The sequence below is a fragment of the Amblyomma mixtum genome, chromosome 3 (genome assembly GCF_055824585.1).
Source record: "Amblyomma mixtum isolate Tamu chromosome 3, ASM5582458v1, whole genome shotgun sequence".
Taxonomy (NCBI): domain Eukaryota; kingdom Metazoa; phylum Arthropoda; class Arachnida; order Ixodida; family Ixodidae; genus Amblyomma; species Amblyomma mixtum.
In genome coordinates, this window is record NC_143014.1 from 98402716 (window position 1) to 98429756 (window position 27041).

Here is a 27041-nt window from a genome sequence, read left to right on the forward strand (position 1 = left end):
AAAGTTATGAGATCTAGTGTTTTCAAACTTTTTTTTCTAGATTTTTGTGATTTGAAAGCCGCATCCCCCTTAATAGTTGATCTTTCTTGCAATATATAAACTGCATTCAAAAGAATGTTCTATTTAAAGGGACACTGAAGGGGGCTTTCTGTGAAAATCGGGCATGCAGCGGCATCCTACAGTTTTTCGTGCTGCATACTCAAATGTTGAAGCCACATTAGGCAAAAATAAACGCGAATTGTCTTTTTTAGTAGAAATATGCAGCTGGCGCCGCGGGGCATACTGTGGGTCGCACTGCTGCATGTGATTGGTCATGAGGTCATGACGACGCATTGGGGACCGGAGAAGTTGCTGATATGGATCCGGTGCTGCGTTGAGTGCAGACTGCAGCTTTCTGCGGTGTTGTACAGTAAAACCACGGCCGCTCAATGGAGAGCGCACTGGGTACGGCCCGTCGCGTCGCCCGAAAGAGCCGTATTGCGCCTAGTTCTCATCGCCGCCGCTGCGGCGCCACCGCTCCGGGACGGTTCCGGGCGGAGAGCTGTGCGCAGCGGCCGAGGCAGTGCTTTCGTTTAGGCGTCCGCACGACGCGCTTTATAATTTCAGCCTTTCTGAGCTGCGTTTCACACATTATGGTGATGCCACGTGCAAGTTTGCTATTGATAGCGTGATAGCGGCATGTCACCATCACTGTGCTTTTCCAAATCGCACGTGCGTTTACACCGAGAATCGAGGCAGAAGTGCGCTTCGCCGAGCGGTCACCCATTCAGTAACGGGCGTTTCAACCACTGTGATAACTTATTACATATTACAATCTTGAACTCGGGACAAGGTTTCGGGCCACTTATTCAACGTGCATTTTTGTAAACTTACGTTTGTGGTCGCAACATTCAGCATTATAGTTCAGCCTGTTGCTCCGTTTTAGCTGGAAATAGTTTCAAGTGGATACCACCCCGTACGAGGGTCATCCGAAAATTAAGGTCTGCAGTTCTTTTATAAATCGAAAGATATGTTTATTTTAAGCAAATTAGAGATGACTTGAAAGGGAGAACATTCTTCTACTTTTTCACATAATCGCCGTTGCGGTCTATGCATTTTTACAGACGCAGGGGCAGTTTTTGTATGCCCATGTCATACCAGCTCGACGCTATGCCGTTGAGGAAGCGTTTGACCGCATCTTTCACTTCGTCATCATCAGTGAAGCGCCTTCCAGCGTGGTGTTCTTTTAGCTTTGGAAACAAGTGGTAGTCAATTGGTGCCAAGTCCGGACTGTAGGGTCAGTGGCTGATGACGCGTCCTATACAAACTGTTCTAGGAGAGCGATGGTTTGGCAGGCAACGTGGGTGCGAGCGTTGTTCCTCTTCTGCGATTTTGTATCACCCGTCTGAGTTCCTTAAGGTTCTCACAATATCTGTCCGCGTTTACTGTGGTGCCAGGAGCCAAGAAGTCTACCAACAATACCCATTTTCGATCCCAAAACACAGTTGCCATGACTTTGCCGGCTGACTGCGTTCGCTTGAATTTTCGCCGCTTGGGCAAAGGTGAGTGCCGCCACTCACGTCATCCTTGTTCGGTCTCAGGCGTTAAGTGGAATGTCCAGATTTCATCACCCGTAACAATAGAACACAAAAATGTCTCCGTTTCATCTCCAGAACGCGGAAGAAATTCGCGGGAGGAGTCAATGCATTGTTGTTGATGGTTGTCTGTGAGCATTCGCGCAACCCGCCTTGCGCACACCTTCCGATATTTCAACCTTGCTGTTAAACTCCTATGAATAGTGCCCCTAGAAACGCCAGGAACCAAAGTGCAGAGTTCGTCGAGTGTGATCCTCAGATATTGCCGCATCATTTCTTCGCCCTTCGCGACTGTCTCATCAGAAATTGACGGTCTCCCGCTTCTTTTTTCGTCGTGAACTTCCGTGCGACCAGCTGCGAACTCCCTACACCACTTGCGGAAGTTTTTAACATCCATGCAAGACTCTCCGTACACTTCCGTCAACTGGCAATAATTTTCGATTGGTTGAACGCCGTTTGCATGAACTTCGCTCCTGGCGGTAGCGACAAACGGAAGCTCCATTCCAAATGGTTGCCGGGCCAAGACTGACAGTCCCTTTCGCGCTGAGTCATGGCTTGTTTGGAAGACGGGGAACAATGAGCACAGCAGTATAGCGAGCAGCCACGCATATAGTTTCCCTGCGGCCGCAGCCCTTTGGAGACCTTACTTTTGGGATTGCCCTCGTAAATATACTGTTAACACAAACAGTTGCAAAAGAAACAACCCAAGACAGCCAGTTCAACCAGACGCCAGCAGGCTCAGCCAATATTTTTCGTTTTATTTTGAAGCCACGTGATGCACCGAAGCAATTCAAGCCTATTTTACAAGCGAAGAACTTTCCTCGAAAGAGGTCTATGAGCAAGTATGATTTTTTCCACCGTAAGACTGATGTTTTCTACCCAATTGGTCAGCAGCGGTAGTTTCGTTAGGAAGGCTTTGCAGAGGTCCTCGGTGTTACTGCGGTCTTCTCTCTCGCAAATGAACTCCGGACATCGCTCAAAATAGGGAAAAATGGCTGAAACCAACATGTTGCATAGCTTGCTGCTTCTGCGGGAACTCATGTTAACCGATATTCGGATCTTTTCTTGCGTTTGTGGTGCACAGCGGCACGCAGCAGTTGCGTGGCATGGTGTCGCATGCGCTTAGGATGCTGTCGACACAGGCACCGACGACAAGCACGCAGAACTAGCAGAGACAAGCGGTCATGCAGAGCAGTTACAGCGAAAACACGTGCCAACACAGCCAGCGCACTCCTTCCGCGTCGTCTAGCCGTCCGTACCGGCGGCGGCTTGTCACGGAGTGGTGGCGCCCTCGCGGAGAATGACGGCGGAAACTGGAACTTCTCCCAATACGCGCTTCCCCAGCCATTGAGGCGCGACGCGGCGGGCCGCACCAACTGCACTTCCATTGAGCGGCCGTGGTAAAACCTTGTTAATTCAGCCCCTGTTAATGCAGATAAATCGGATTGCTGCCGAAGTCTTGCCAATACCCATGCAAGTCTATGGCATCGGAAGCTCGTTTGTTGGGACACTGCAGGGCTCACATTGGTTAATTTGGGCAGGCCCCTGAAGGGGTCTCGTGTCAAGATATGACGTGCTTGACAGGCAATCATCCAGATTTTCGTCCACATTGTCTCCCACGCCCCTCTGATATGTGCTCAAAGACAGGTGTGTTAGCGGTTGGCAGGTTACTGTCAACTGGCCAAGAGAGAGTCCAGCTGTGTAGTTTTGTTTTCAGAGCTTCGTCCCCAGCCCGAGGCAATAGCGGCAATATGCTGCGCAAATCAGCAGGCCAGCCAATTCTCACACTGTTTGGTACGATGACTGCCTTGTTGCGGATCTTTTTTTGTTTGTTTTTCGAAGGCGCCATGCCACTCCGGTGCCAATGCGCGCTTCCCTGGCTTTCGTTCACGTAGTATTTCCATTCTTCCAGCTTGCCGGAACTCCGCGCTTGTCATGTGCTGTTCACTGTTTGTGCGGTGAAGCCTCTTCATATGCAACACCGCATGCGAAGAACGTCCAGCCCAACCATTTCAGTCTCTGAAAGAAGCCACGGTGACTCTCACCATTGTGCAGCAGTTCTGCTTCCACCATTCCCGATGGTGGGCACGAATTAAAACATTTGACGGAACTGTGAGCAATCGCTATTGTCACACAGTTTTCATGTTCAAAAGAGGTAACAGTTGGCCAGGTTCCCTCCAAATAAATTTCGCTTTCATGCATGAGCGGTTTTTCACAGTTTTGCAGGGCCATTCGATAATTCGTACGTTTTTTTCCACTCTCTTGAAATCTGAATTAGTGATGTTTTCTTGTAGAAGCGATTGTGGCAACTATTTTTTCACTGATCTCCAAAGAAAAGGATATCCCAGTTTATTTATTCCATGCTTCACATGAAACCAAAAAAGACACAACCAAGACAGTTATATACGTCTAGTCCAAGCATATGCCAGCGGAGAAGACGTGTATGCATTCCGTATGTAAAAGGTGTTGGCGAAACATTGGCTCATATTCTCGGAAATGTAGGGGTGCGAGCAATACTCAAGCAGATTGCCATCATCGGATGCGTCCTGCCCCGTTCGAAAGACTGTGATTCTAAAGAAATAACCCAAGGCATTGTGTACAAAATGCCCCATTCTGCTGGAAAGGATGAAGCAGCACAAAGCTGATGTCAAAGTGAGCGAAACAGTGGCTGAGCATTGCAAGGCACGTGACAACAGGATTGACTTTGACAGGAATATTGTGTTGGAGACCAAGCCAAATTCGCGCACAAGGCTGCTACTTCAGTCGTGACGCGTTCAGAAGATGCCAGGAAATGCTATTTGCTTTCTCGGAACCCTTTCTCTTCCTAGATCCACACTTTAAATTCATCTACATGGCGGTCAACTATATGTGTGTTTAAAAGGCTAGCTGCTGCTCGCCCGCAGTCACATCGAGCAAGTTTTCGAAACACCGTGTTTTCTTGCATGAACTTGGTTGGTGTTCATTCCTCGCTTCAATTTGCATCCCAAACTAGACAGACCTCTGTGGAACATTTTCATCTTAATCGCATAGCTATAATTAATGACAAGGCAGCAATGGATGTTAAAACGAGATGCCATATATCAACAACTTCGATGCTTGCTTGCTTTCTTGGGCACGTCGAACCGAACCTTGCTCAGCATGGCCCAGGAGATCTGGCCGTGCCTGTGCTGATGAGACCAACACGTGCCTGAGCTTCTATAAAGCTTCTGCAGGAGCTTCGTGAGCATGTCAGGCGCGTGCCATGCGGGAAAGCATCTTGCAGAGCCATCAGGACCTCTTACTCAACAGTGGGCTCTTCTAGTAGCCTGTCCGCACACAAGTAATTGTGCTGCTGATGGGTTCTGCAATGATTAGCACAGAGGCGTGTAGTGTGTCCCCTTGCGTGAAGAAAGGAGACACGCGGATGCAGCCACGTGCTGAAGTATACCTGCTCATCCTGTCGCAGGGTGACTCTCCATGTACTGATCGCTGTCAACACTTCACGCAAAGCTCCTCACACAGAGACACCTGAACTGTCAAAATGTAATGAAATTAGAGTTGGAAGTAGAAGCCTTTACCTCATGTTTCTTCTTTTAGCAGAGGCGCTTGGCAATGGTGACACGCATCTCATACGCGAGAAAATCTAAGGAACCAGAAATTCTAGAGGCCCGTGTACTGTGCGATGTCAGTGCACGTTAAAGAACCCCAGGTGGTTGAAATTTCCGGAGTCCTCCACTACAGCGTCTCTCATAGCCTTAGTTGCTTTGGGACGTTAAACCCCATAAACCAAACTAAGCCAAACCATGTCATGGTTCAGCCATGCCTTTTTGACAGAAAAACCTAGGGATCGCATCAGGGACAAGTTCTGCATGCAGCCGCTCTGACGAAAATGCTTCGAGCAGGGTGCACTTGCTTTGTGGTAGGCTTGAAATTCTCCCTTTTCACATCAGTGACCCTCTACAGTGCGAGCTTTAGGTCTTGCAAGAAAAGGTGGAAGACGACACATTGTTCGTGCGCCCGAACGCAGAGCAGTACCTTGTGTTGAACCTGGTGCTCAAGCTCAGCCAACTCGTTTTGCACATTCACAATGCACGCAACACAAGGAACAATGGAACAGCTACCACGCCAACAATGACGAGTTCTTCATCTGAGCCCGCTGCGGTCTCCCACGGGGAGCATCCTTGACACGCCTTCCGTCGCAATATGCTTGTGTAATACTATTCACAGTTTTGAGAGGGCGTCCTCAGATTCTTGAAATTGTTCGCTCGGAGTACCCTTTCAATTTGAACTTCTCAATTTGTACCCTTTGCCCCTCAGGGACACGGGACATTTCAGCATGCTTCTCTGCTCTCAGATGAACTGCTACAGTAGCATTTCCTACAGTGGCATTTCGCATTCTACAGTATGAAATTAGAGCCCTGCAATTGCCTTGTTACACTCAGAGAGAGTTTTAGTAATGTTGAGCTACTATTTTATAGAAGCATGTGATGCGTAACAATTGTTTGATCGGTCTGAAACAGTCGATGGTTTCCTATCAGCACCTGAGGCAAGCGCCCTTCACGGCGAAGCTCCACACGACAGCAGACGACGTGCTGGTGGCTCCTGCCTGAGAATCCACCGCCACCTGCAGCCGCAGGCACTGCGCGGGGCGCAGTGCTACACACAGCCATGTTCACGCCAAGTGTGATTGACCCTGTACATGCCGAGGAAGCTCGTGAGCTCGTAACGTAAGCAGTTAAGACGCGCGTAATGCTGTTGCTGCTGGCAAAGAAAGGGCAGAAGAAAAGGGCCTCTTTACTCGCAAATAAAGGTTTTTCCTGTTAGTTATATTTTGCAAGTTTTTGGCGGGTTCTTTGCATGCTAGGAAACGAATTTCAAGGTAGCGAAATTTCCATATTACGAAGTAAAGTGCCATTGTTACCAACTTCGTAAAATCTAGGTTTAACCATACCATTTGTTATGAAATGCCGAAGGGATGAGTGATGGCAATAGCAGAAAAAGTGAAAGCTGAAAAAATTAACTTTAAAATTTATATCCCTCATTTGCATCATTTATTGCCTTATATGCTTTTATTTTGGTTAGAGGAATGCAGCAATGCAACCTACGGAACCTCTGATCTAGTGATTTCTCCTCTTTGTGGTGATAATAAGATGGTGATGCTCCATTGTCAGAAACCCATGGAATTCACGATGCACTGAGATCATTAGAAGTGCAGTTCACTCACAATTTTTGACCACCCCACATAAAAAAAAAATAATAATAATAATTTATCAATTTATTCTGCATATTCCTCTACGATTTTTTGTCACAAGACAGATAAGACCCAAGGGTTACGAAAAAATTAATTCAGAGTTTAAAACAAATTGGCCACTTTATTTGCCTGCATGCCTCGTTAAGGCAAAAACATCAATTTTTTTAAAAAAGAATGCAAAAAAGAAACGAAAACACGTTATATCAGTATGAGCAAGCAATAAAAAATTTGGAAATAAGTAAAGCTCGCTAATTCGACCCTTATTAATTTGGAAATCTGAATAATTCAAACTGCTGGCTCAGTCCCAGCCAATGCCCATGTAAGTCTAAGGTCAGATGCTTGCTACTTCAGGTGGCACCGGTTAATTCGAACCGACTGCCGAGGGGAGATCGCATCTAGGAACGAGCAGCATAGCAAGCGGTCGTCAAAATAGCCCTACTCAAACCTGAATTGCATGCAGCAGAGTCTCCCGCGTACCTGTGATGTGCATGCAATGACAGGCGGGACGAAAAACAGATGGCCATCTCTGAGAATTGTCCAACCACATAGTTTTGGTTTCGCCTTTATGAGCTTCACGCCAGGTAACGGCGGCTGTTGGCCATGCATCAGCCAGCCAACCATGCACACCGCTTCGGATTGCTGATTGGTACTACTGTGCGTTACCCTCGCTCCCATCCTGCATGGTTCTTCTGTTGTGCCAAAAAATCGCGCTCGTCACGTGCCATTCACAGTTTGGACAGTGAAGCACGGCCACTTGTCTGGTCGAGGTGGCCATGGGTGAAGCCCCCTCACAAGTGATGATGAAGCCTCCTCACAAGTGATGCTGCCGCTTGTGAGGGGGCTCCACCGCTACCACGTCGCACCATGAAGGACGCCGGGTGAGGTGCTCCTTTCGTACGGTGAAGGTGCTCCTTTCAGGGGGGGTTCCTATTCATGATTTCTGCCTTGTTCAGCAGTATCGTGTTGCATCCACGGTAAGGATTTTTCTGTGATTACTTTTTTGTTCACACAATATGAACTGCTGGGTGAGTTGGTCAGCTTTTCGGAAGTTGAAAGTTGTATGGCTTTCAACCTTTGGTGTAGTCGACTACCACTCGATTCTGCATCGTCCTGCAGTTTGCAGTTTGCTGGCATGGAGGATATTCCATAGAGGTTCAATTCTTTTGTCTCATGCTTTGCATTCGGGTTGTTGTGTCTGGTCCACGTGCAATGAATGAATGCTATTTCTTCATCATCGGATGAATCAACTCCTCAGCACGTCTGATGGGCCGCTCTTGAAACTTCTTCCTTTCCATATGAAAGTGCGTGTGATGAATGTATGCATATTCTTTGGAAAAATGTCTATTGAGGCATATATACTGTGAAAAAGGCAACATTTGCACAACACAAACAGTCACACGGGTATCTCAAATACGTCTGCGCTGATTATTCTACAGTACGGGCTCCAGGTCCCAGTGATTCCATTTGGTATCATTATTATTTGCGAAACATTTTAGCGCTTGTAAATGTGTTTAGCCAAAAGAATTTATTTTTAAGGAGTAACGTGAGGCTTACTTTTACCCTTCCATGAGATTAGAGAAAACCAAAGATGGTTTTCTTTCTTCTACACGGTGCAAGGGAGGACACAGCACCAGGCAATGGTGACAGCAAAGCGTACCGTTTCTATATCTCTCCTACCTACTAGCTTATGTCAGTCAGGTGAAAGGCTGCTAAAATATGTAGATGAATACCTAAATGGCGGAACTGCTGGAAAAGCAGCAAGACTTTCTCGCTTAATTCAAGACTGTAGGCCCCAAAATTTAGTGATTCTAATTTAAATCACTGGGCCTGAAATAGTGAAGTCCACATGTCACCCTTTTTCGCTCTCCTGAGAGAGCACTGACATTCTCAGTGCATCATACTCATCATGTTTACTGCATTGTAATCCTTCCATTGAAGGTAGAGAATGTTCAGGTCGCGTAGCCGACGATTGTCGTGCTGTGCTTGCTTCTCCCATTGCGCGTCTTGAGTTCATGTAGAAATCCATGACAATATTTTTTGCGGTGTCCCAGATGCCAGTGTTTTGCGGTTAAGCAGGCGAGTGAAAAGGTGTGCAGAGGTATAGAAGTTATCTGAAATAATCTGTACTTCTTGGTCGTATAGTAACAAAGTTTGCTTATGGCGCGTAGTTCGATTATCGATGGCACACCCATTCACGTTCGAAATAACGGGCTATATTTTACATGGCTTCTAATGGAGCGTGGGTTGACAAAGTCATACAGTTCGAATTAACCAGAATAAATTCGAATGAATCATCCTAGTTTGAGATGAAGTGCAGCCCAAATAGCGCAACAAACTGCTGTCACGACATTATCCATTGTGGGAGTAGGTCCCCACATATATTGTCCTTGTTCCAATAGAGATGCAAGCGAGGGACTTTCCTAATGCCCATGTAGAAATCAGTCCATTCAGCCTCATTTCATCTGAGGGGACCTGCCATGAGCCAGCTGGGCGAGAATAGCTCGGTTTCTGTAGAGTGTGTATCCAAGCACATTGAAGCCAGCACAAACAGCTTTCACTATTTCTGCTGGGGAAAAAAAGAAAAGGAGAATGAAGTCCAGTGCTTTCAAATATTCCTGGGAAGCCACACCTGCCTCCTCCAGGTGGGCAACTAGACTTCGTTTTGGACAGAACTGCATGTGCTTCTATGCTGGTGGCAAGTGATCACGTCTGTATGTTGGTGGAACTCTGAAGTGCAAAAATAAAGCATTGTGAACATATGTGGAACAATCATAACATCAAAAAACTACATTGAAGATAGAAATGAGGCTCACCTGCGAACACCCGTTGAAGGTCCAGGTAGAATTAGCAAAGACTTACTGTCTGAGGTAAATCCGAAGCTCCCCGCATCATCACTAGAATCTTCGCTACTATTTAGATCCAGAAATTCTGATAAAGCAGAACTGGAATCATTCGATCGACACGGTTTTCGTTTCAAGCGTGTGTGTGTGAGGTAGATGCCATGTTTGTTTACAAAAGACACTGGTAGTCATCGGATGATGTTGCAAGTCGATTTGTGGCGATTTTTATTGCGAAAGCAATACTGCTCGCAGTTTGAGCCCTTCAGCGTTGTCCCGGTGGTGTAACCACGTTTGACCTTTGGCATGACCTCCGCTGTGATGTCATGCCAGACGGAGAGAGACAGAGCCCCAACTCGTCTCGTCGCGGTCATCCCAGTGTAACCACGGTGCGGCGAGCAGCAGCTGCGCGCCGCTGCCGCGAGGAGGCGCTCGCTGTGATGACGTCACGCCAGACGGAGATATATCGGGCTCCGACCCAGCTCGTCGCAGTCGTCCTGGCGTAACCACGCTGTGCGTTTCATCCAGGCCATGTCGTCCGACATGCATATGGCACGGCTGCAACGATTCGCTCAAGCTAGGAAACGACGGCGGGCTGAAGAAACGGATGAAGTTGCTTTCGCGATTTCCGGGCTTAGCCAAGCTGATCCTCTGCCAATTTTTTTAGGTATTGCAGTACGTGAACTCGTTCGACGTTAATGTCAGTTGGCCTATGGGCATGGTCATGAAAGAGATAATAGAAGGTCATGTTTAAAAGGCAAAGTAAGAGTTAGAAAATCCATGTTTTGAACAGTTTTCTGTGTACACTATTTACACTGTTTACATGTGTACACTGTGTACACTAGGTGTGTACACTATTTATTAAAGCACATTATGAAGGGGGTTCTACTTTGAGATGGTTGCTACAAATCTAAAATTTTTTTAATCATGGTTTCTATTTCGGTGCTGGAAGTATTTTTTAATGTCACCAAAATAGCTCTGCTGTCTAAATTTGTCCACATGGCATTTTGTGGGCAGCTATGCCAGAACAAAGGTGCGTCTTACTAAGAAGTGTCGCATTCAAATACAGAGCACCTAAAGCTGCATCTTCTTTTTTTTTTTTCAATTCTCCATGCGATGTCACACAGGCGGCCGTATCTACCAGTTGTCTGCACTGAAGAATTTTCCTCGCATTTTGTGTATTGCAGAAACATAGTTCTGGTGCTCTGCAGTTGTACCCAAACCCATTCAGTCTTCAATCTCATTTTTTTGCAAAATTACATTTTTCTCTGTAGTGGCCAATAAATGACATGAGTTGCAAATAGGATTCATTGGAACTAATATTAGTTCTGTGGTATGATACAGCCACAAGAATCAGCAGTAGACTGCAGCTGGTATGCATCGCTGAATAGAAACTGCATATTTTGTTGTCGTGTAAGCACCATGTAGGCAATAGTACATCCTTCCAAGACTCCTGTTGAAGCCAGAATAAAAACAAATGCTCCTTTATGTGTTATAAAACCATGCACAAGTTTATTTTACTGCTACAAGAAAGAAAAAGGAGTCATTTCCACTAACTTATTATAATTCCTTGTATTACTAGATGGCGACTTGGAGGATGGAAGTAATGAAGCACTTGGCAAGCGTCGAGTGCGCCCACCAAAGAACCTTGAAGATGACTACTTAGTGCCTCCAACAAGACGGCGGCGGGCAAAGAAAGAAAATGCTGCGGAGAGGCAGTACAGGCAAGCACCTTTCTAGCATCTTTTTTTTTTTTCTTTTTCAGGAGCAGGAAAGTAATGAGAAATGATTTTGAGCCTAAGCAAAGAGTTGGTAGTGCACAGCCGTGTACAAATTTATTAAGTTTTCACTCAAAACTTAACTCTGAGTTGAAGACAATTTTAGTAAGATTACCTAGCTTCACTGATAGATGAAATAATGACGAAGTAGCAGCATACATGTTGCCACATTATGAGCAAGATGACATGAATACAGCAGTGTTTTCTTATTCAATTTAACCCTTATTTTTTGTTCAGTCTATGTTTCTGCATCTTCTCCATTTCTATATGGAGACTCCTGCCAGGAAGTGAGCCTTTGGGAGCAGCGAATGGAGAGGAGAAAGTACTAGAGAGAGGGCTGCGTAACAGGGCAGGATCAGTAGGAGTGCTCATTGTCAGGGTATCCTCTGCAGTCATTGCAGGTGGAGTGCCTGGGGCATTGCTGGAAGAGATGCGTGTGAGGGAAGGTGTGTGTGTCTGTGCATGGCAAAGTATGGTGGCCTGTTCATGCATGAAGTAAAAGGGGGTAAGGTTAAGATGTTAACAGGCCGGTGGAAGGTTTTGTAGGATGGCTGTGCATTGTTTGTCGGTGAGTTTGAGGGACATGTTTTGGGCGTAGGACTGTAGCCAGCAGATAATGTGTCCCAGGTGGAAATTAGTGCGGAACGGCGATTTTGCTGGTTCATTGCCCGCGATCTCAGCGTGACCAGGAATCCAATGAAGATGAAAGCATAGATGGGGATGAGCAAAAGAGAGGCATGAAGGGTGTTAAAGAGATGTGTGATGTGTTGAAAACGTGCAAAGAGTGAAGTGGGAGTCGGAAAAAGTGGTAATGTGAGTGGACAAGTGAGAGGACTGAGTAGAGAGGGCAGGGGATGTAGTAGAGCAGATGGCCTAAGAGTCTAGATCATCACAAAGAGAGACGTCGGAGTAGGCTTGCGAGGGGGAGTGCGGAGCAGTAAGACAGTAAAAGGTAGAGTAGACAATAAGGGTGTGTTAGAATCGTGACTGGCAACTTATGCTGTGTTATGTGCAAGTCATCAAGAAGTTGGTTGTGGAGGTGTGCCTGATTCTTTCGATGAGCAGCGTTCATGTTGGTGTCAGGGTGTATGTTTTTGGGGATGGGGTATGAAGTGATGCAGAGAAGGGTGGCCCACGGTGGGCACCAATATAGCTCAGTGGGTATGACATTTGGTTGCCGTAAATGGAATTGGGGCGTTTCTGTCTCGAGGTGGTCGCTTATCGGTGGAGGTGAATTGCAAGAACAGAAATGTACTGAGGTTTTGCAGCTTCTTAAAGAACCCCTGGTGGTCAGAATTAATCCAGAGCCCTACCATGCGGCATGATTCATAGCCTAATATTTGCTGTGGTACATAAAAATCAAATCAGTAAATTAATCACTATAATGTTTCTTTGGTTTCTTTGGTAGAAAATCTGCAAATGCTTTAGCTGCAGTGGATTAAAAAGTAACGGAAATAGCATTGTAATATGTTCTTCCTGTCAACACTTTTTTGTATTCATTAGAAAATGTTCTTTGTCATTTCAGGTGTGGTGAGCGTAGCTGTGGGTACAGGTTTCGTACTGAGGAAAGCCTCGAGTACCACGTGCGGTGCCACACACCTACTGCTTCTCGACCATACTGCTGCCCTGAATGTGGGGAACAGAGGGACCATTGGCGTAGCCTTGCCATGCACCTGTGGAGGAGTCACCTTCTAGACTTGGACTTGCACAGGTGCTTGCCACACAGTTATACAGTGATGTGCTGGTTCTTATGTTGGCTCCATTGAAATGCTAGGCATATTTATCTTGCCATCTTATTTCAGGACTTATGATAGTCTCAACAAATTCAAATGTGTTGTGTTTGAGTGCGAGATAATTTGGAAAAATGGAAAAAAAAAAAGGTCTGTCTTCCAATTGATTCTTAAAAATTCACGTGTAAACAAAAAAAAAAGATATACATCCTTGACATGTGCCACAGCTAGCTGGCAGTGATGTGATTGCTGCGCCAATTGCACCAGATTGTGCCCAAAGGCAAAGCCTGCACCAAAAGTCCGTATTTCCATGAGAACAAAATTTTTGGGTGCCGCATGTAATCCTACATCTGAGTTAGGACCGGCACTAACGGAAAGCCTAATTTTTCTGAGAATCCTTCAATTATGCATTCCTTAGCATATACAGTTGAACATGATTATACCAAATTATCCTTTATATAGAATAATTTCTGCGCACCGTAAAGCTACAACGTGAATGTATAGAAAATGTACGGCTACATCGTACAAAAAGCCAACCAGAGTTTGTGTTTTTAGCGCATTGCGTCAGTTGTTCCCGCGTTGTCATGCAGTTGCACGTACGGTGCGCCAAGCTGCCCTTGGCAATTTCACATGGTTTTCACCATCTCTGTATGCTCATGATGGCAGCCGCGAAACAGCAGAAACTCCCCTTTTTTCATGAAACATGAAATTACCAGCGAGTTGAACGAGGTGAGAAAAAATCTGAAGTTGCTTACCACCAACATGGATGGATCAACGAAGCTTCGACTACTCATGATCGGAAAAAGCAAGTCTCTGCAATGCTTGCAGAACGCGCTTTCAATTCCAGTGACCTACAGGTCTAATCGAAGAGCACGGATATCCGCAAACTTTTTGACAGGTGGCTGAATCCAAGACCTTTTGTGAACGACAACCTGGTAGGCCAAGATCGCTATGTCTGCCTCATCATAGACAGCGGCTGTGCCCACTGCTGCAGTGCTAGTTTCAGCAACATTGCACTTAATTTCCTGCCGCTGAGCGCTAAATCGGTTCGTTAACCCTTGGACCAAGGGATAATTACGCTGTAATGGTTGTTTTTAGGAAATGTCCAGTTGAACGGCTCCTGCAAAACCTGAGGACTGGAAGAGACCTTAAAATCGACCTCTTGCGTGCCCTGTCTGTGCTGAGTGGGTTCTGGAATGATGTCAGAAACGAAACTGTACAGAACTGCTTTCGACATTCTGGTCTCAGCTTTCCCAGAGAAGACGAGCAAATTCTTTGTTGGTCGAGCTCAACGAAGCCATCACAGGTCCTGATGATTTGTGAAACCAGTTGTCTGAATTTCTTGGTGCTGTTTGTGATGGGGCAGCCATAGGCAACTTTGTCTTTGTACACAACGACGCTGGGACCGCAGGAGAGCTTGCTGATGAAGAGATCATTGTCAAAGTCGCGGATAACCAGGACACCACTGATGCAAATTGGGAAGAGGACTTGAGAGAACCTGTACTCGCATGTTTCAACATGCTTTGTGCGCTCAGCATGGTTCGTCGCAATTGTGCGTAGATAGAATGCTGCAGTCCCTGCTGTTTGGAGCCCTTAGATAACATTGGAAATGTGCTCTCTTTGAAGGCACACAGTAAGTGGCTATCAAGAAATATATATATTTTTTTCATCTCAATGTGTTTATATGCTGTTAAATTTACTTTTACTGTGACATCAAATTACATGTTTTATCGAACTTGTGGATGTTTTTTTCCGAGTTCAATATATGCGAGTTCCACTGTATATGTGAGCAGACATCATGCATGCTGGACATGCTCGTTGTAAGCCCGTGTAATAAAAACAGAAGTGAAACAGGCATCCAGCATGCAGAGATTTACTTTGGTCATCCGTGGTGTGGAGGGAAATGCTCATGACACAAACATTCACAAACAGTGCCAGTGTTGACTTTCATGTCCTTCCTTGGTCGAAGTGGGGAAGCAGCACGTTAACGCGAAGCTCTCAGTGGACATTAGTTCTGGGGTTCGCTTTGTTGTCTTATCAAAAAGAGGCAGTTAAGCCATGCGTGGCATGCATACGTCCAGCATGGAAAAGCCAACTTGACGGGACACTGACGACAACACTGAATTATTGTTCCCAGTAAAAATTGATTCTGTGACTCTTTCTGGCATATGCATTTATCCGGGAGTGAAAGGCACATTGATCATCAAGAAATTGTATTTAAAAGTCTTTCCACAAGTGAATTCAAATTCATGAAATTATTGCCAAAAAGGACTGGTTCCTACCAGTTAGAAGGGAATGGCAGTAGAGCGTGGCCTCTGTGATCTGCGACAAAAATCGGTGTCAACAAAATTCGATAAGCGTTATAAAAGTACACTGAGTATTGCTTCATTGGTGAGTGTGACATAGATACATGCATGCGGCAGCTGCCATGCGCAGACTATCCTTTAGCTCTGATAAGCGTGCCTTAATTCTTCCTGAGGCCTGCCTTTCTTGTTTGTTTCATCGACCAGAGCATTCTTGTGGGCTTGCGCCAGTCCTAGATAGTTTTTTTCACTCCCATCGAACTGTCTTTCTGCTACCCGGTTCCCATTCTGCAGTGCATATTCAACAGTACGAAGTTTCAGTTTTGCATTGTAGCTTCTTCGCTTCGCAGGCGGCGTCATGTTGATCATGCATCACACACAAGACACCATATGAATATGATGCTGAAATCAAATCGAAACCTTCAAGAATGTGACTGGACTGGATGCGGCGGCACGAAGCGCGCACCACCACCGCATTCTGTCTGGTCGAGATTGTGATTCCAGCCGTAGGGTGACATCTAAAAATAGTTTTAGCGTAGCATGATCTGCGTGCTGCTACCATGAACCGCTTCTGCAAGGAGCTACCTGCACATGCGCAGATGGGCCCAAGAAGGGCACATTTGCCACAGCTCAAGTGTTGCTGGGTCGATCTCCGTGGAAGCGGCTCACAGTAGCAGATTGGGCTGCACTAATACCCCTGTCACACGGCCAGTTTCAATGGCCATCGAGTCGAGGGCTTTCGAGATTTTCGATCGCCGTCGAACTCGAGAGAGTTGTGCTGCTGCTACACGGCAAATCTCAATGGCCATTTAAATGGCTTTCGTGTCTTCTGCCAAGCTCGTCTGGCACCACAATCGTTACGTTCGGTTTCGCGCAAATAACAAAAATATTTCTATAAAACGTAACGAAATGTTTAAATACACTTTTTTTGCAGTCATATGGTGCGTTCACACTTGTCCAAAAATCCGGCGAGCGAAGTGGATTCACTCGCCACAAAAACTAGCGCCTGTTCTCATCTGTTGACGCCCGGGCAAGGTGGAACCGCCGCGCCGCTGCTGTTTCTCGCTTTTGCACACCACGTTGCCGATCGCGGCGTGCACAGATACAGTGAGAAAAGAGCATAAATTTACGCTGTCTACGTACCGCAAGCGTATGCATGCTTACGTACGCTAAACGCAAGCTCATTCCCACTTTTAGTTCAGTGTATGCTAGCACAGATGCAAAAATAAACTCAGCCTATAGTGGCGCCAATTGGTTGTCAGGACGGGAACGATTACTGTCAACAAACCGACTCTCCTAAGCCTAGCAGCGGCAGAATCTTCACTCTAAATAAAAAATAAAGCAAATTTATCACTCATACATTTTCTTATCGGAAAGGTGAGACGAAACGAAAGACCGGTGCCCCATTTATGACCAGTGAACGGACTGATAAAGGCAGCAACAACAAGAATTCAGTCCGAAGCGAGGGGTCCGGCTTTGAAGGGCGCCGTCATGTTTGTCACCCCGCAGCGGAAATCGGTCTGGACCAATCGGCCTCGCTGCACCGCTTTCCGCGCCAGTCGGCGTCAAAAGCGGCCAAATCCGCTTCGCTCACTGGATTTTTGAGGAAGTGTGAACGTGCCTATAGGAGGTTTTTAGTTATTATTAAAGGCCAGTTGCGCTGTCTTGAAAGACTACCTGCTGTTGGCATTTTGTAAGGCTCTGGCAACACTGACAACGCTGACGTTTTTGGCTTTCGCAATGAAGAGCAGAAAAATAATGCGGTTTAAACCAGACCGATACAATTTTTAAATTATTGTGCAGACTGATAGTTTACTGCTTGCATTAAAGTTTGAGAGAATAATGTCTGTTCATGCTTATGTATCATGCACGAAAGTGTGCGTTGGCGCCTTTCAAAGCAATGCTAGAAACATTGGGCGATGCTCAAAGGCCCTCCAAATCTCGATAGAGCTCCGCGGTGCTCCGTTGACTCGATAGACTGTTGACTCGATGGTCATTCAAACTGCCTGTGTAGCAGCGCTCGATCGCCTTTGAGTCGATAGACTATCGGTTCAAGGGCCTTCGAAACGCCCGTGTGACAGGACTATAAGACTCTCTAATGGCTTGATTCTTTTTCTCTTTTTTACGCTTCAATTTTCTTCTCAAACATAGTTACTAGAAACGGTAAAAGATGGTGCATGGTGGCTCACGTATTTTTTAAGCAGACCGAAGTTAAAGCGATGAAAAATCCAGAAAAAAAAATCGTGACATATGCACTGGAAAATAAGGTATACATCTGTGTCAAACACTCACCTTTCTTCGCCTGAAAGCACTTTTGGCTGTTCGAAAACCTGCTCCAAAGTGACTTTGTCCAATCACATCACTGAGCTAGCTGTTGAGTATGAATTACAGGCGGTCACTTGAAAAATTACAGACCGATCAGCTTACCGTTCATTTCCTATAAGTATTCCAAGTTCCGACCCGTGCCACTCTGCATTGGGGTGCCACCTGCCAAAGCACTTCTGGTGTCAAAACGGGACCACTGCGCCAGTCTCGATGCCAGGAGTGTTTTGTCAAGTGGCACCCCCACAAATTAGTGGCAGGTACCTGGCACACCTGGCAGGCCTTCACCCAGGCGAAGGCCTTTATTCAGGTCTTTACTCAAAGGATTTTATGGTAAAGGCCTTTAGGTCAAATGCCTTTACCACGTAAGGACCTTAAGTACCCACCATAACTAGTGCTACTGCACAATATTCTGCACTGAGCCATGCTAAACCGTCTGCTTTTTTTGTGTGTGTAATTTGAAAACCAATTAAATTTAAGTATTTTACATGGTTCGATGTGCAATATGCCCTCACTCAGTACATGAAGTTGTGAACTTAGTTCCATGTCCTTCATATTTTGTAATGCTGCACATAAATGTTAGAATCCATACTGGCATGGCTTCAGAGATCCAATTGTCTCGAATCCTTACAGTAATAGTTAGGAAATTGAATGGAATTATTTTGCTGGTATTATCTCGGATGAATTTTTTACTCAAATATATTTGCCCACAACCACTAAACTGCTACCAGAAATAGTTCAGTGTTCCTTACGTGACAGCTATATAGAACTGTGACATTTAACTCATTTCTGATTTTAATGGTGGCACAAAACCAACTCCCTGACCTGTACTGTATATAGATTTGCAACTTTTAAAGGTGTTGTGATACTGCCTACCTGTGTGTAAACAGACTCAGCTCTGCTTTTGTGGTGGTCGTGTTTTGGTGTAGCATGATGCATGATCTGCAGTTCCTACTCGCTGCATCCATGTGACAGCACACCAGGCTTATTGCACTTTGAGCATATGGCATGCAGTTCTGATGTTATTTGCTCCTTCCTTAGAAAGAGAGAGAAAGAGAATGTTGTCTAAGGAGGCTGTTTGCGTGATGTGTAAAAGGAGAAGTAATGGAGAGGGCATAGATGAGAGAATTGTAGAAATAGTAAACATTCACTCTTCAGCATTCGAGAAATAGGAAACATGACGCATATCACATATCGTGCTCTTAACAGAACACGTGAAAAACCTTCCAGAAATCTACAATCGCCTCCTGCGCAATTTCAACTGTTCATAAGCCATTGTCGTTCCATCCAGTGCTCTGTGTGGTCAAGGGACCTGTACAGGCACTGAACATCATGTTTCCTTTTTTGTGAACGTTGGCAAGTGTGTGTTTACTATTTCTAAAATGTTTGCTGCTTGCCAGATGGTGTTCTGTCAAACTCTTGATTTTATAGATAAGAGAAACGTGACGACCATGCTAGGTTATGATGGCAGTAAGTCTGCAGTCAATGAGTCTCTCCAGAATGTATTCCTGGAGCGTGTCATGCGCTCCAGGATACGTTCGCACTAGTATAATGAACTATTCTGCCTAATGGGTGCTGTGAAAAAGGGTGGAAGGCGTGAAAGAAAAAAATATGAGGAAAAGGCAATGATTTGCATATCCTTTCCATTTTGTACTAATGGTCTCATTCTTGCAGGGTTCAGAGTCTGGTGTCCATGCAATGAGGCATTCCTTCGCTCTTTCTTTTTTTTTAAATAGGCTACCTAATTGTGAAGCATGCGAATGGCTGGGTAGTGACGCGAGATGTGACTGCTGCCTTGTTCTTAATTTGCAGGTGCACTCAGTGCAACTATCGGACGTTCAGTGCTTTCAAGCTAGAGAACCATGCTCGAATTCATAGTGAAGAGCGTGACTTCACATGTGCCCAGTGTGGAAAGGGTTTCAAGCAGCTGTCACAACTACGCAACCATCATGTTGTGCATTTGGACCGCAAGAACACGCCACATAAACGTTGGTACAGCCAGCAGACCTGTGAACTCTGTCAGCGCACATTCTCGGACTCCAAATGCCTACGCAAGCATCATCAAGCAGTTCATGGAAAGGTAAATTATGTTTAGATATCAGCTTAGTTTTTTTTTTAGTGCTGTTAATAATCGTTCTTCTCATTCACATGTGCAAAAATATCAATGGCCAAAAAAAAAACTGTTCAGTGGCCAAAATTTTGATAACTCATTTGAATTCCCACGGCACAAAAATATTTTGTGCGCATAATGCTGGCCATAAGGGACCATCACACGCATCTGCTTTCTTAGTTAAGGGACTTGGCCATAGCACTCAAGATTGGCGCTGTGCCTTATAGGTGTTGCTGGGACAACATCCGTGCCACATCCAAAGTTTCTGGTGGAGCGTAAATTCCTTATCAGAAATACTAGAGTTCTTGGAGTCCTTAACTTGATATTTTCCACTGACATTGTAGAAGCTGGTGGGTCAAGTTAGCACCCAGGGGCAGCTACAAAACAAAAATGGCATTCTGTCATGTCCTTTCTTTGCTGCTTGTGTTCAGGAAAAAAGAAAGGTTCTTGTCAGGTACTGATGCTGTGATAGGGACTACTGTACTCCGTTTCATACATAGCAGGCAACGGTGCGGAGGCTGCGGAAGTAGTGTGTCTGCGATACCATACTACTCCGCCACATGTCATTCGTCCTTCTCGAAACTCCGGTGAGTGTATGGACGATAACCAAGAGCAGTATCAAAAGATGTGGTAGCATTGAAAATCATGGTCGAAGCTGTGAGGCACTCAGTGTTCGGGCCCTCTGGCTATAATTTTCACTGTGTGTGAACTACTTTTTTGGTGCAGATTGAGTAGGAGTGATTCACCCTATCAGCCGTGTGTCATACTGCCTCATATAATTCTTACTTCTCAAAGTCTCGATGAGTCGCAGAACAGAAATGTGGCAAAAGGTTAAACAAAGTCCAGGAGGTGCCGGTCACTGCACTTTAGGTTTGTCAGAACAATACATGCTTGTGTTCACTTTGGTTGTATGGCAAACTACTTTTTGCTCGCTGACTTAGCCTGTGCGAACAGACACATTAGCTTTGGCAGTGTTGCATGCTTTGTATGAAATGGAGTATAGTGCTGTTTTTGCGATGATATGGAGTTCACTGCTTCTATATGTTGTTCTACTAGGACAACCTTAATTATAGGATGCTTATATCTCTTCTCTTGACTGAGCTACGTTCATATTAGCTGAGTCATACACCACATCAAAGTTTTGCACTTAACTTTTATCCAAGTGCCATCCTATGAAAATACACTTCTCATGACCTGAAATGGTCGAATCATTGAGTAACGTTTCATTACATTTGTCTATAACCTTTACAGTCAGCAACAGTACTGCTCTCAACCTTGCGGCTTATACTTCAGTAGAGTTCAACTGGGATGCCCCGAATTTTCTCATGCACTGAGCAGTCCATTAAATATTCTTTAAAGGGACACTGAGGACAACGCTATCAATTTTTTTTTTGTTAGTAAAATCCGATTGTTCGGCATTTTGTGGCTTTGTTGCCACTTGCCCGGCAGTGAAAGGTGCACTTATTGCTAAGAGATTTGGATTTGAAGTTGAAAAACTTTTTCCGCCACTCCAATCCAAACTCGGGACTCTCTGGGGACGAAATAGAAGAACAGTGTCGTGAAGTGGCGGAAACGGAAACGAGGACTCTGTGATTGCTGGCAGCAAGCGCTGTGCTCCTGCATAGCAACAGCCGAAATGAAAGCTACTGCCGGCCGCACGTTGAAGGCCTCTTTCAGCCATCATTTCTTTGTTTACGTTTGCACCAACGTTACGATGGATCACGTTCCTGATTCCGACAACAAAGTTCTCGCAAAGAACTGCGGCCTGCATTCAGCGATCTCAACCCCACACAGCGTGTGATGCTCTTGAGGGCTGAGGCGGCGGATCTGGCAAAAAAGTCCTAGCACCAAGAAGTCGGCAGTGTCGTCACCGCTGAGCCACCATCACGACTGATGTGTGGCAACTGGTACATGTGGACATATTTAAATTCTGCATTGTACTCGTAGCCCAGCCTCTTGGTACGTTGACGATGCGAACGTGCCGAGTAGTGCATTTGCTAACGTGGAGGCGCGTTGAACATTGGCTATACACAGCTCTTTTTCTTTGTCGCAGTTGCATGCCATTGCATGAACTTCATCCGAGGAGCACTTAGAGAGGCACTTGAAGGTCCTCTGCTGCTCCGCCCTTGTAAATTGAGGCCCATTACGAAATCATGCAGGCACGCAGAACGCATTGCCGCGAAGCACCCCAAAACATACCAAAACTCAGCTGGCCGCCTGTTGCACCGCCACTTGCAGGTTTTATTTGACTTACAACATTCAGGTTGTCTTTTTTTTTGGTTTCGTCGTGTGATAAAAGTACACTAGTGGTTTCAAAACAAAAATTATATACTTCAATATCGATCAAACACGTAACCTTCGTGTAACTTTGACAGCCTGGGAGATCTGTGGTGCCTTTTTCCCTATTTCATAATCACGCTCGTACTCACGAGATTAGCCTGTGGCTTTGGTACCTGTATTTTAGTTTTTGCTCTTTTCTACCTTACAAGAGCTTTAATTTCAGAAAGAGTGGTGCTTTTGTGTTAAGAGCTGGTATTCTATTGATACAAGTCAACTTCAATTTCTCCTCAGTGTCCCTTTAACCTTGGGAACCTTTTGAACCCTTCTTTTTTGTTGTGCATATGCAGATAGGCCTAGCCGCCTGTTTGAGCTCTTTTGACTCATGGTGACATAGTGGAAACACATATGGCCTTGGTGAACAAAAACCGGTGTCCTGTGATCAGTGTGCTGGTGCAGCTTCCTCATGGCCGAACTGAGAAGCTGTTCTGTAGCTGGATATTTGTGTGAGGTCACAGTGCAAATCTTTGGACTGCACCTGCTTTCTTTATCTGATGCTTTGTATGGAGGCACTTCATTCATGTCATACTGACTAACACAGTACCCTGTATCCTGAAGGACTGTAGTTAGAGCTCGTAATCTTTTTCATGGTTGCTGCTACTTGGGCTCATTTTATCTACTTCTTTATAGGTACAGTCTTTTAAGTAGAGAAGATATTGTAGTGCCACCGCTTAAGCTTGCGAAGGCGAGAAAGAGGTGGTGGCAAGCACACACGCGCTAGAACACATCAGGCTACCGGTGTCAGCGGACGCAGCCTGGGAGGCGCCTGCCTCACAGCCTTTAAATAAATGTGGCCCCTGTTGCCACATTATTGGTGACCACTGACAGCCCCTGGGCTTCTGCAATCGGTCATTTGGAGCTTCGGCAGCCTGCCACCAAGTATCAGCGTCAACGACCGTCGGACAAGTGGCGCCCACACAGTAACGCCAGTCCTGCTAAGTTGCGCCTCCCGCCTTTTTGCCCGCATTCCCCGGTCGCCTGGTTCGCGCAGGCCGAGTCTCTGTTTTTGTCAGTGGCATCAGTTCAGGCGTGATGCTTCCTGCTGGCCAAGTGGAGCCTGCTTAGTGAGCTCTACGATCAGCTCAACCTGCCACCGCCTGACGAAAATCTTTTTCGACATCCTGAAGGCCGCGTGCCTTCGTTTTGTGCAAGTGCGACAGTGGTTGCTTCCGTGCCTCACAACACCACTTCGACTGACGTCCCCGCACCGCTCCCTATCCCGGCATCTGCTCACCATCCGCATTGCACCACCAGCCTTTACACAGGTTCGGTCAGGGTTCCCAAGCCTGTGGTTCCTAATTCCACTGCTGAGAAACGTGCTGACTCGGTGCTTCCTGCTGAGCTCACCTCTGCGTTCGCCAGTCCTCGCTTCTGCCTGTGCCATTGCGCACTCGAGTGACGCACAGATAGTCTCCCACCACTACTCTGAAGCGCTGTAGTCGTCATCTTCCTGCAACACCCCAACATCTATCTCTGGTGCCACCTTCTCCCTCCATGGTTGGTGTGTCCTCTGACAAGGCTCTCAACTCCCCTGTCTCTCGAGCACCTCACCAGCTTGAGTATGCTGTGTGTCTACACCTTCACTATGACTTCTTCGACCTCACGGACATCGCTGATGGCCACCTGATCATACTAAACACCACCAGGTTGTGTCACTGAGGAATCCGACTTCTTGATGACAAGTCGCATGACTTCCTCACTACCTTCCAATCATACTGTCCAGTTGGTCCATCATAGTGACCTGAATGTCTAGTGCCACCGCCACCATTAATGTCCGGTGACACGGACTGATTCTACACAAAGCGGTGCTGTGTTCTCCTTTGCCCTGTGCTGCCCATTTTTCTCTTCATTTTCTCAACCTGAGGTCTGGGAAGGGGCCTCTGCTCTGTAGCACCACTGCTTATGCTCACGGAGGCAAGGAAGAGGCAGTGGCAAGCACATGCAGAGTAGAACGCATCAGGCTACCGGTGTCAGCAGATGTGGCCTGGGAGGCGCCTGACTCGCAACCTGTAAAGGAATGTGGTCCCTGTTGCCACTAGATACAGTGAAGAAGGTGCGCACTTTAAGAAGAAGAAATTTAAGAAGAAATTTCTTTATTTTGCTTGAGCAAAATGCTTGAGCAAACTTTATTGCTTTATTGCTTGAGCAAACTTTATTGCAGCATGGCCTCCAATCTGGTACCGTAAGATTGGCATGAACGATATGACATAGAGAACAAAGGTCCTTCCACCCATGTAAGGTGCGGCCATGTGACTGTGTTGTCAGTAACAGCCTGATTGCAACGGGCATCTTCAACAGAAACGCACCACTGTAATGCACTGTGCAGTCATTCTCAGTTCTGCCCACTGCATTCAAAATTCCCATAACCTTAAAGCTTGTGCCATCACAATCTATGTACTAAGCATTTATGCTAAGTTATTAAGTTAAGTTAGCGTTTATGCTATGAGCTTGGCATTGAAAATCTGGGCTGCATAGAGAATAAACTGCACTCTGAAAAAGGCCAAAAATGACACGTATTAAAGGCTTAATGGCTTAACATCGAATTGACAAAGCATATGCATATTTGGCACATTTGTGGAATGTGCGTATTTTGTTAAGTGTGCCAAATTTCTTTGAGCAGCACTTGGTAATTTTTTAGTTTTCATTGTCAAAGTTAAACGTCAGCGCCAAAATGCAACCCAGAGCAGTCGTACTGTATCACCAGACCTCTGCGGGTAGCATTTTCACGATGATGGTTTACTTTGAGCAACAAAATCTAAAGAACTACTTAGTGCTGCTCAAACAAATTTTGCACACTTCACGAAATATGCATAGCCCACAAATGTGCCAATTATGCATGATTTTTCAATTAGATGTTAAGCCACTGAGTCTTTCATATGCATCATTTTTGTTATTTTCGGTCTCTTTAAGAGCACTGGTTCTAAATAATTACCCACTGGAGCCATAAACTGTGCTCAACATTCTGAGATTGCATTTCAGTTAAATGCTGCAGGGCAGCTTTTTAGGTGCAGTATCTTTTCCCAAACACATCCTGGAAGCAAGCAGGTCGAAAAATCATTTTTTTATGCGCTTCTTTTTTTTCTCTCTACACTCGTACCAACGATTATTGATACAGGGTACTTGTCTGGGCTAATCGGTACATTTTGCAGGAAAAGGTACAGCGCAAAATGGACAGGACTAAAGAAGCGGGCAGACAGAGGCGCTGACTTACGACTGATAATTTTATTGCTATGATGGTGCAATAAATAGGGGAACCTAAGCACAATCAACACGTGGCATTGCGTTGCTGGTTGAGTACGTCAACGAACAGGAAGAGAGAAGGTGCCTAAGTGACTAGTGCTGGTTTTACCTCCTTCCTTCTCTCTTCCTGTTTGTGTGTGTAATCAGCGATGCAATGCCACGTGTTTATTGTGCTTAGGTTCTCCTATTTATTGCACCATCATAGCAATAAAATCATCAGTCGTAAGACAGCGCCTGTGTCTGTCCGCTTCATTAGTCCTGTCTATTTTGCGCTGTACCTTTTACTGCGAAATTATTGCAACAGTCGAATCCGCAAAAAATGCCTATGAGTTCAATATAACGTGTAATTTGATATAAAAGTAGCGGTAAATTTAACAACATACATACACATTAACATGGAAAGAAATGTACTTATGTCATACCACTCACTGCGCACAGATTACGTCAGCAATGATGTCTTCGTCCACAAGCTTCCCACTATTTCAATGTCGTCGTGTGTGGAGACAAAGTTGCCTGTGGCTGCCCCATTACAAATTGCACCAGGAAATTCGGACAACTGGTTCCACAAATTGTCAAGACTTGCAATGGCTTCGTCGAGCGCACGGATCTAAGAATTTGCTCTGTCTTTTCTGGGAAAGCAGAGATCAGAATGTCGGAAGCAGTTCTGTATATTGTTATTTTTAACATTATTCCACGAGCCACTCAGCATAGCCGAAGAGCCTAGGAGGTCAATTTTTAGGTCTCTTCCAGTCCTTGGGTTTTGTAGGAGCCTCTCAGTTGGACATTTCCTATAACCAGCCTTCACCGCACAGGTTATCCTCAGGTCCAAGGGTTGAAGTACAGACGTAGCATTCAGAGGCAGGAAGTGAAGTACACTGTTACTAAAACTGGCACTGCAGCGGGGGCACAGCAGTTGTCTACGAGGGGGCAGGCGTTGCGATCTACCAGGTCGTCGTTCCAAGACTTCAGCCGCTTAACAAAAAGCTCGTAGGTCGTCCATGCTCTTTGATTGAACCTGTAAGTCACCAGGACCGAAAGCGCATTCTGTAAGCATCATGGAGCCTTGCTTTTTCTTATCATGATTGATCAAAGCTTCGTCGATCCCTCTATGTTGGTGGCTAGTAACACTGATATATTCTAGCCTTGTTAATTTTTACACTGTGGGACTTGTCTAGATAGGCCAGCGTCTTGTTCGGAAGCATCTGCCAAAAAAAAAAAAACTGTTTCATTTGCGTTGAAAATATCACGGGGTTAGTACCTTGCTGTTGCCTCAAGTTTCTTCAGTCAACCTGTTCACAGCATTGACGCCCACAGCATGGCTCTCATCAGTGATTGCCTTGCCAAAAATTTGGTGCTGTTCTTTAAAAAGCGCTGCAGCCAACCAGAGCCACCGCGAAAGTTTGGTCTGTCGGGAACAAAACCAAACTTGTTTGCTTTCCGCTCCTCTCGTGGGGCCAGAACCGGTAGCGTTTCGTGATTGAACATCTAGGAACCATTTGCACACAGCTGTGAGTGCATGTCTGGCGTCGCAAGCACGAGGTCTTTTCTCCACTTTTGTCCAAATGTCAGCCTTGTTCAAA

General features: G+C 45.7%; 1 protein-coding gene across 5 annotated transcripts in view; it reads left to right on the forward strand.

The window, feature by feature from the left end:
- Positions 1–27041, forward strand: part of LOC149351105 (uncharacterized) — a 123701-nt gene that overhangs the window by 81324 nt on the left and 15336 nt on the right. For all 5 annotated transcript variants that reach the window (XM_089580348.1, XM_089580344.1, XM_089580345.1 and 2 more), the window contains 3 exons: positions 11224–11365; positions 12945–13130; positions 19587–19854. In XM_089580348.1, coding sequence (XP_089436474.1) covers positions 11224–11365; positions 12945–13130; positions 19587–19854 — 596 coding nt within the window. The remainder of the gene's footprint in view (positions 1–11223; positions 11366–12944; positions 13131–19586; positions 19855–27041) is intronic.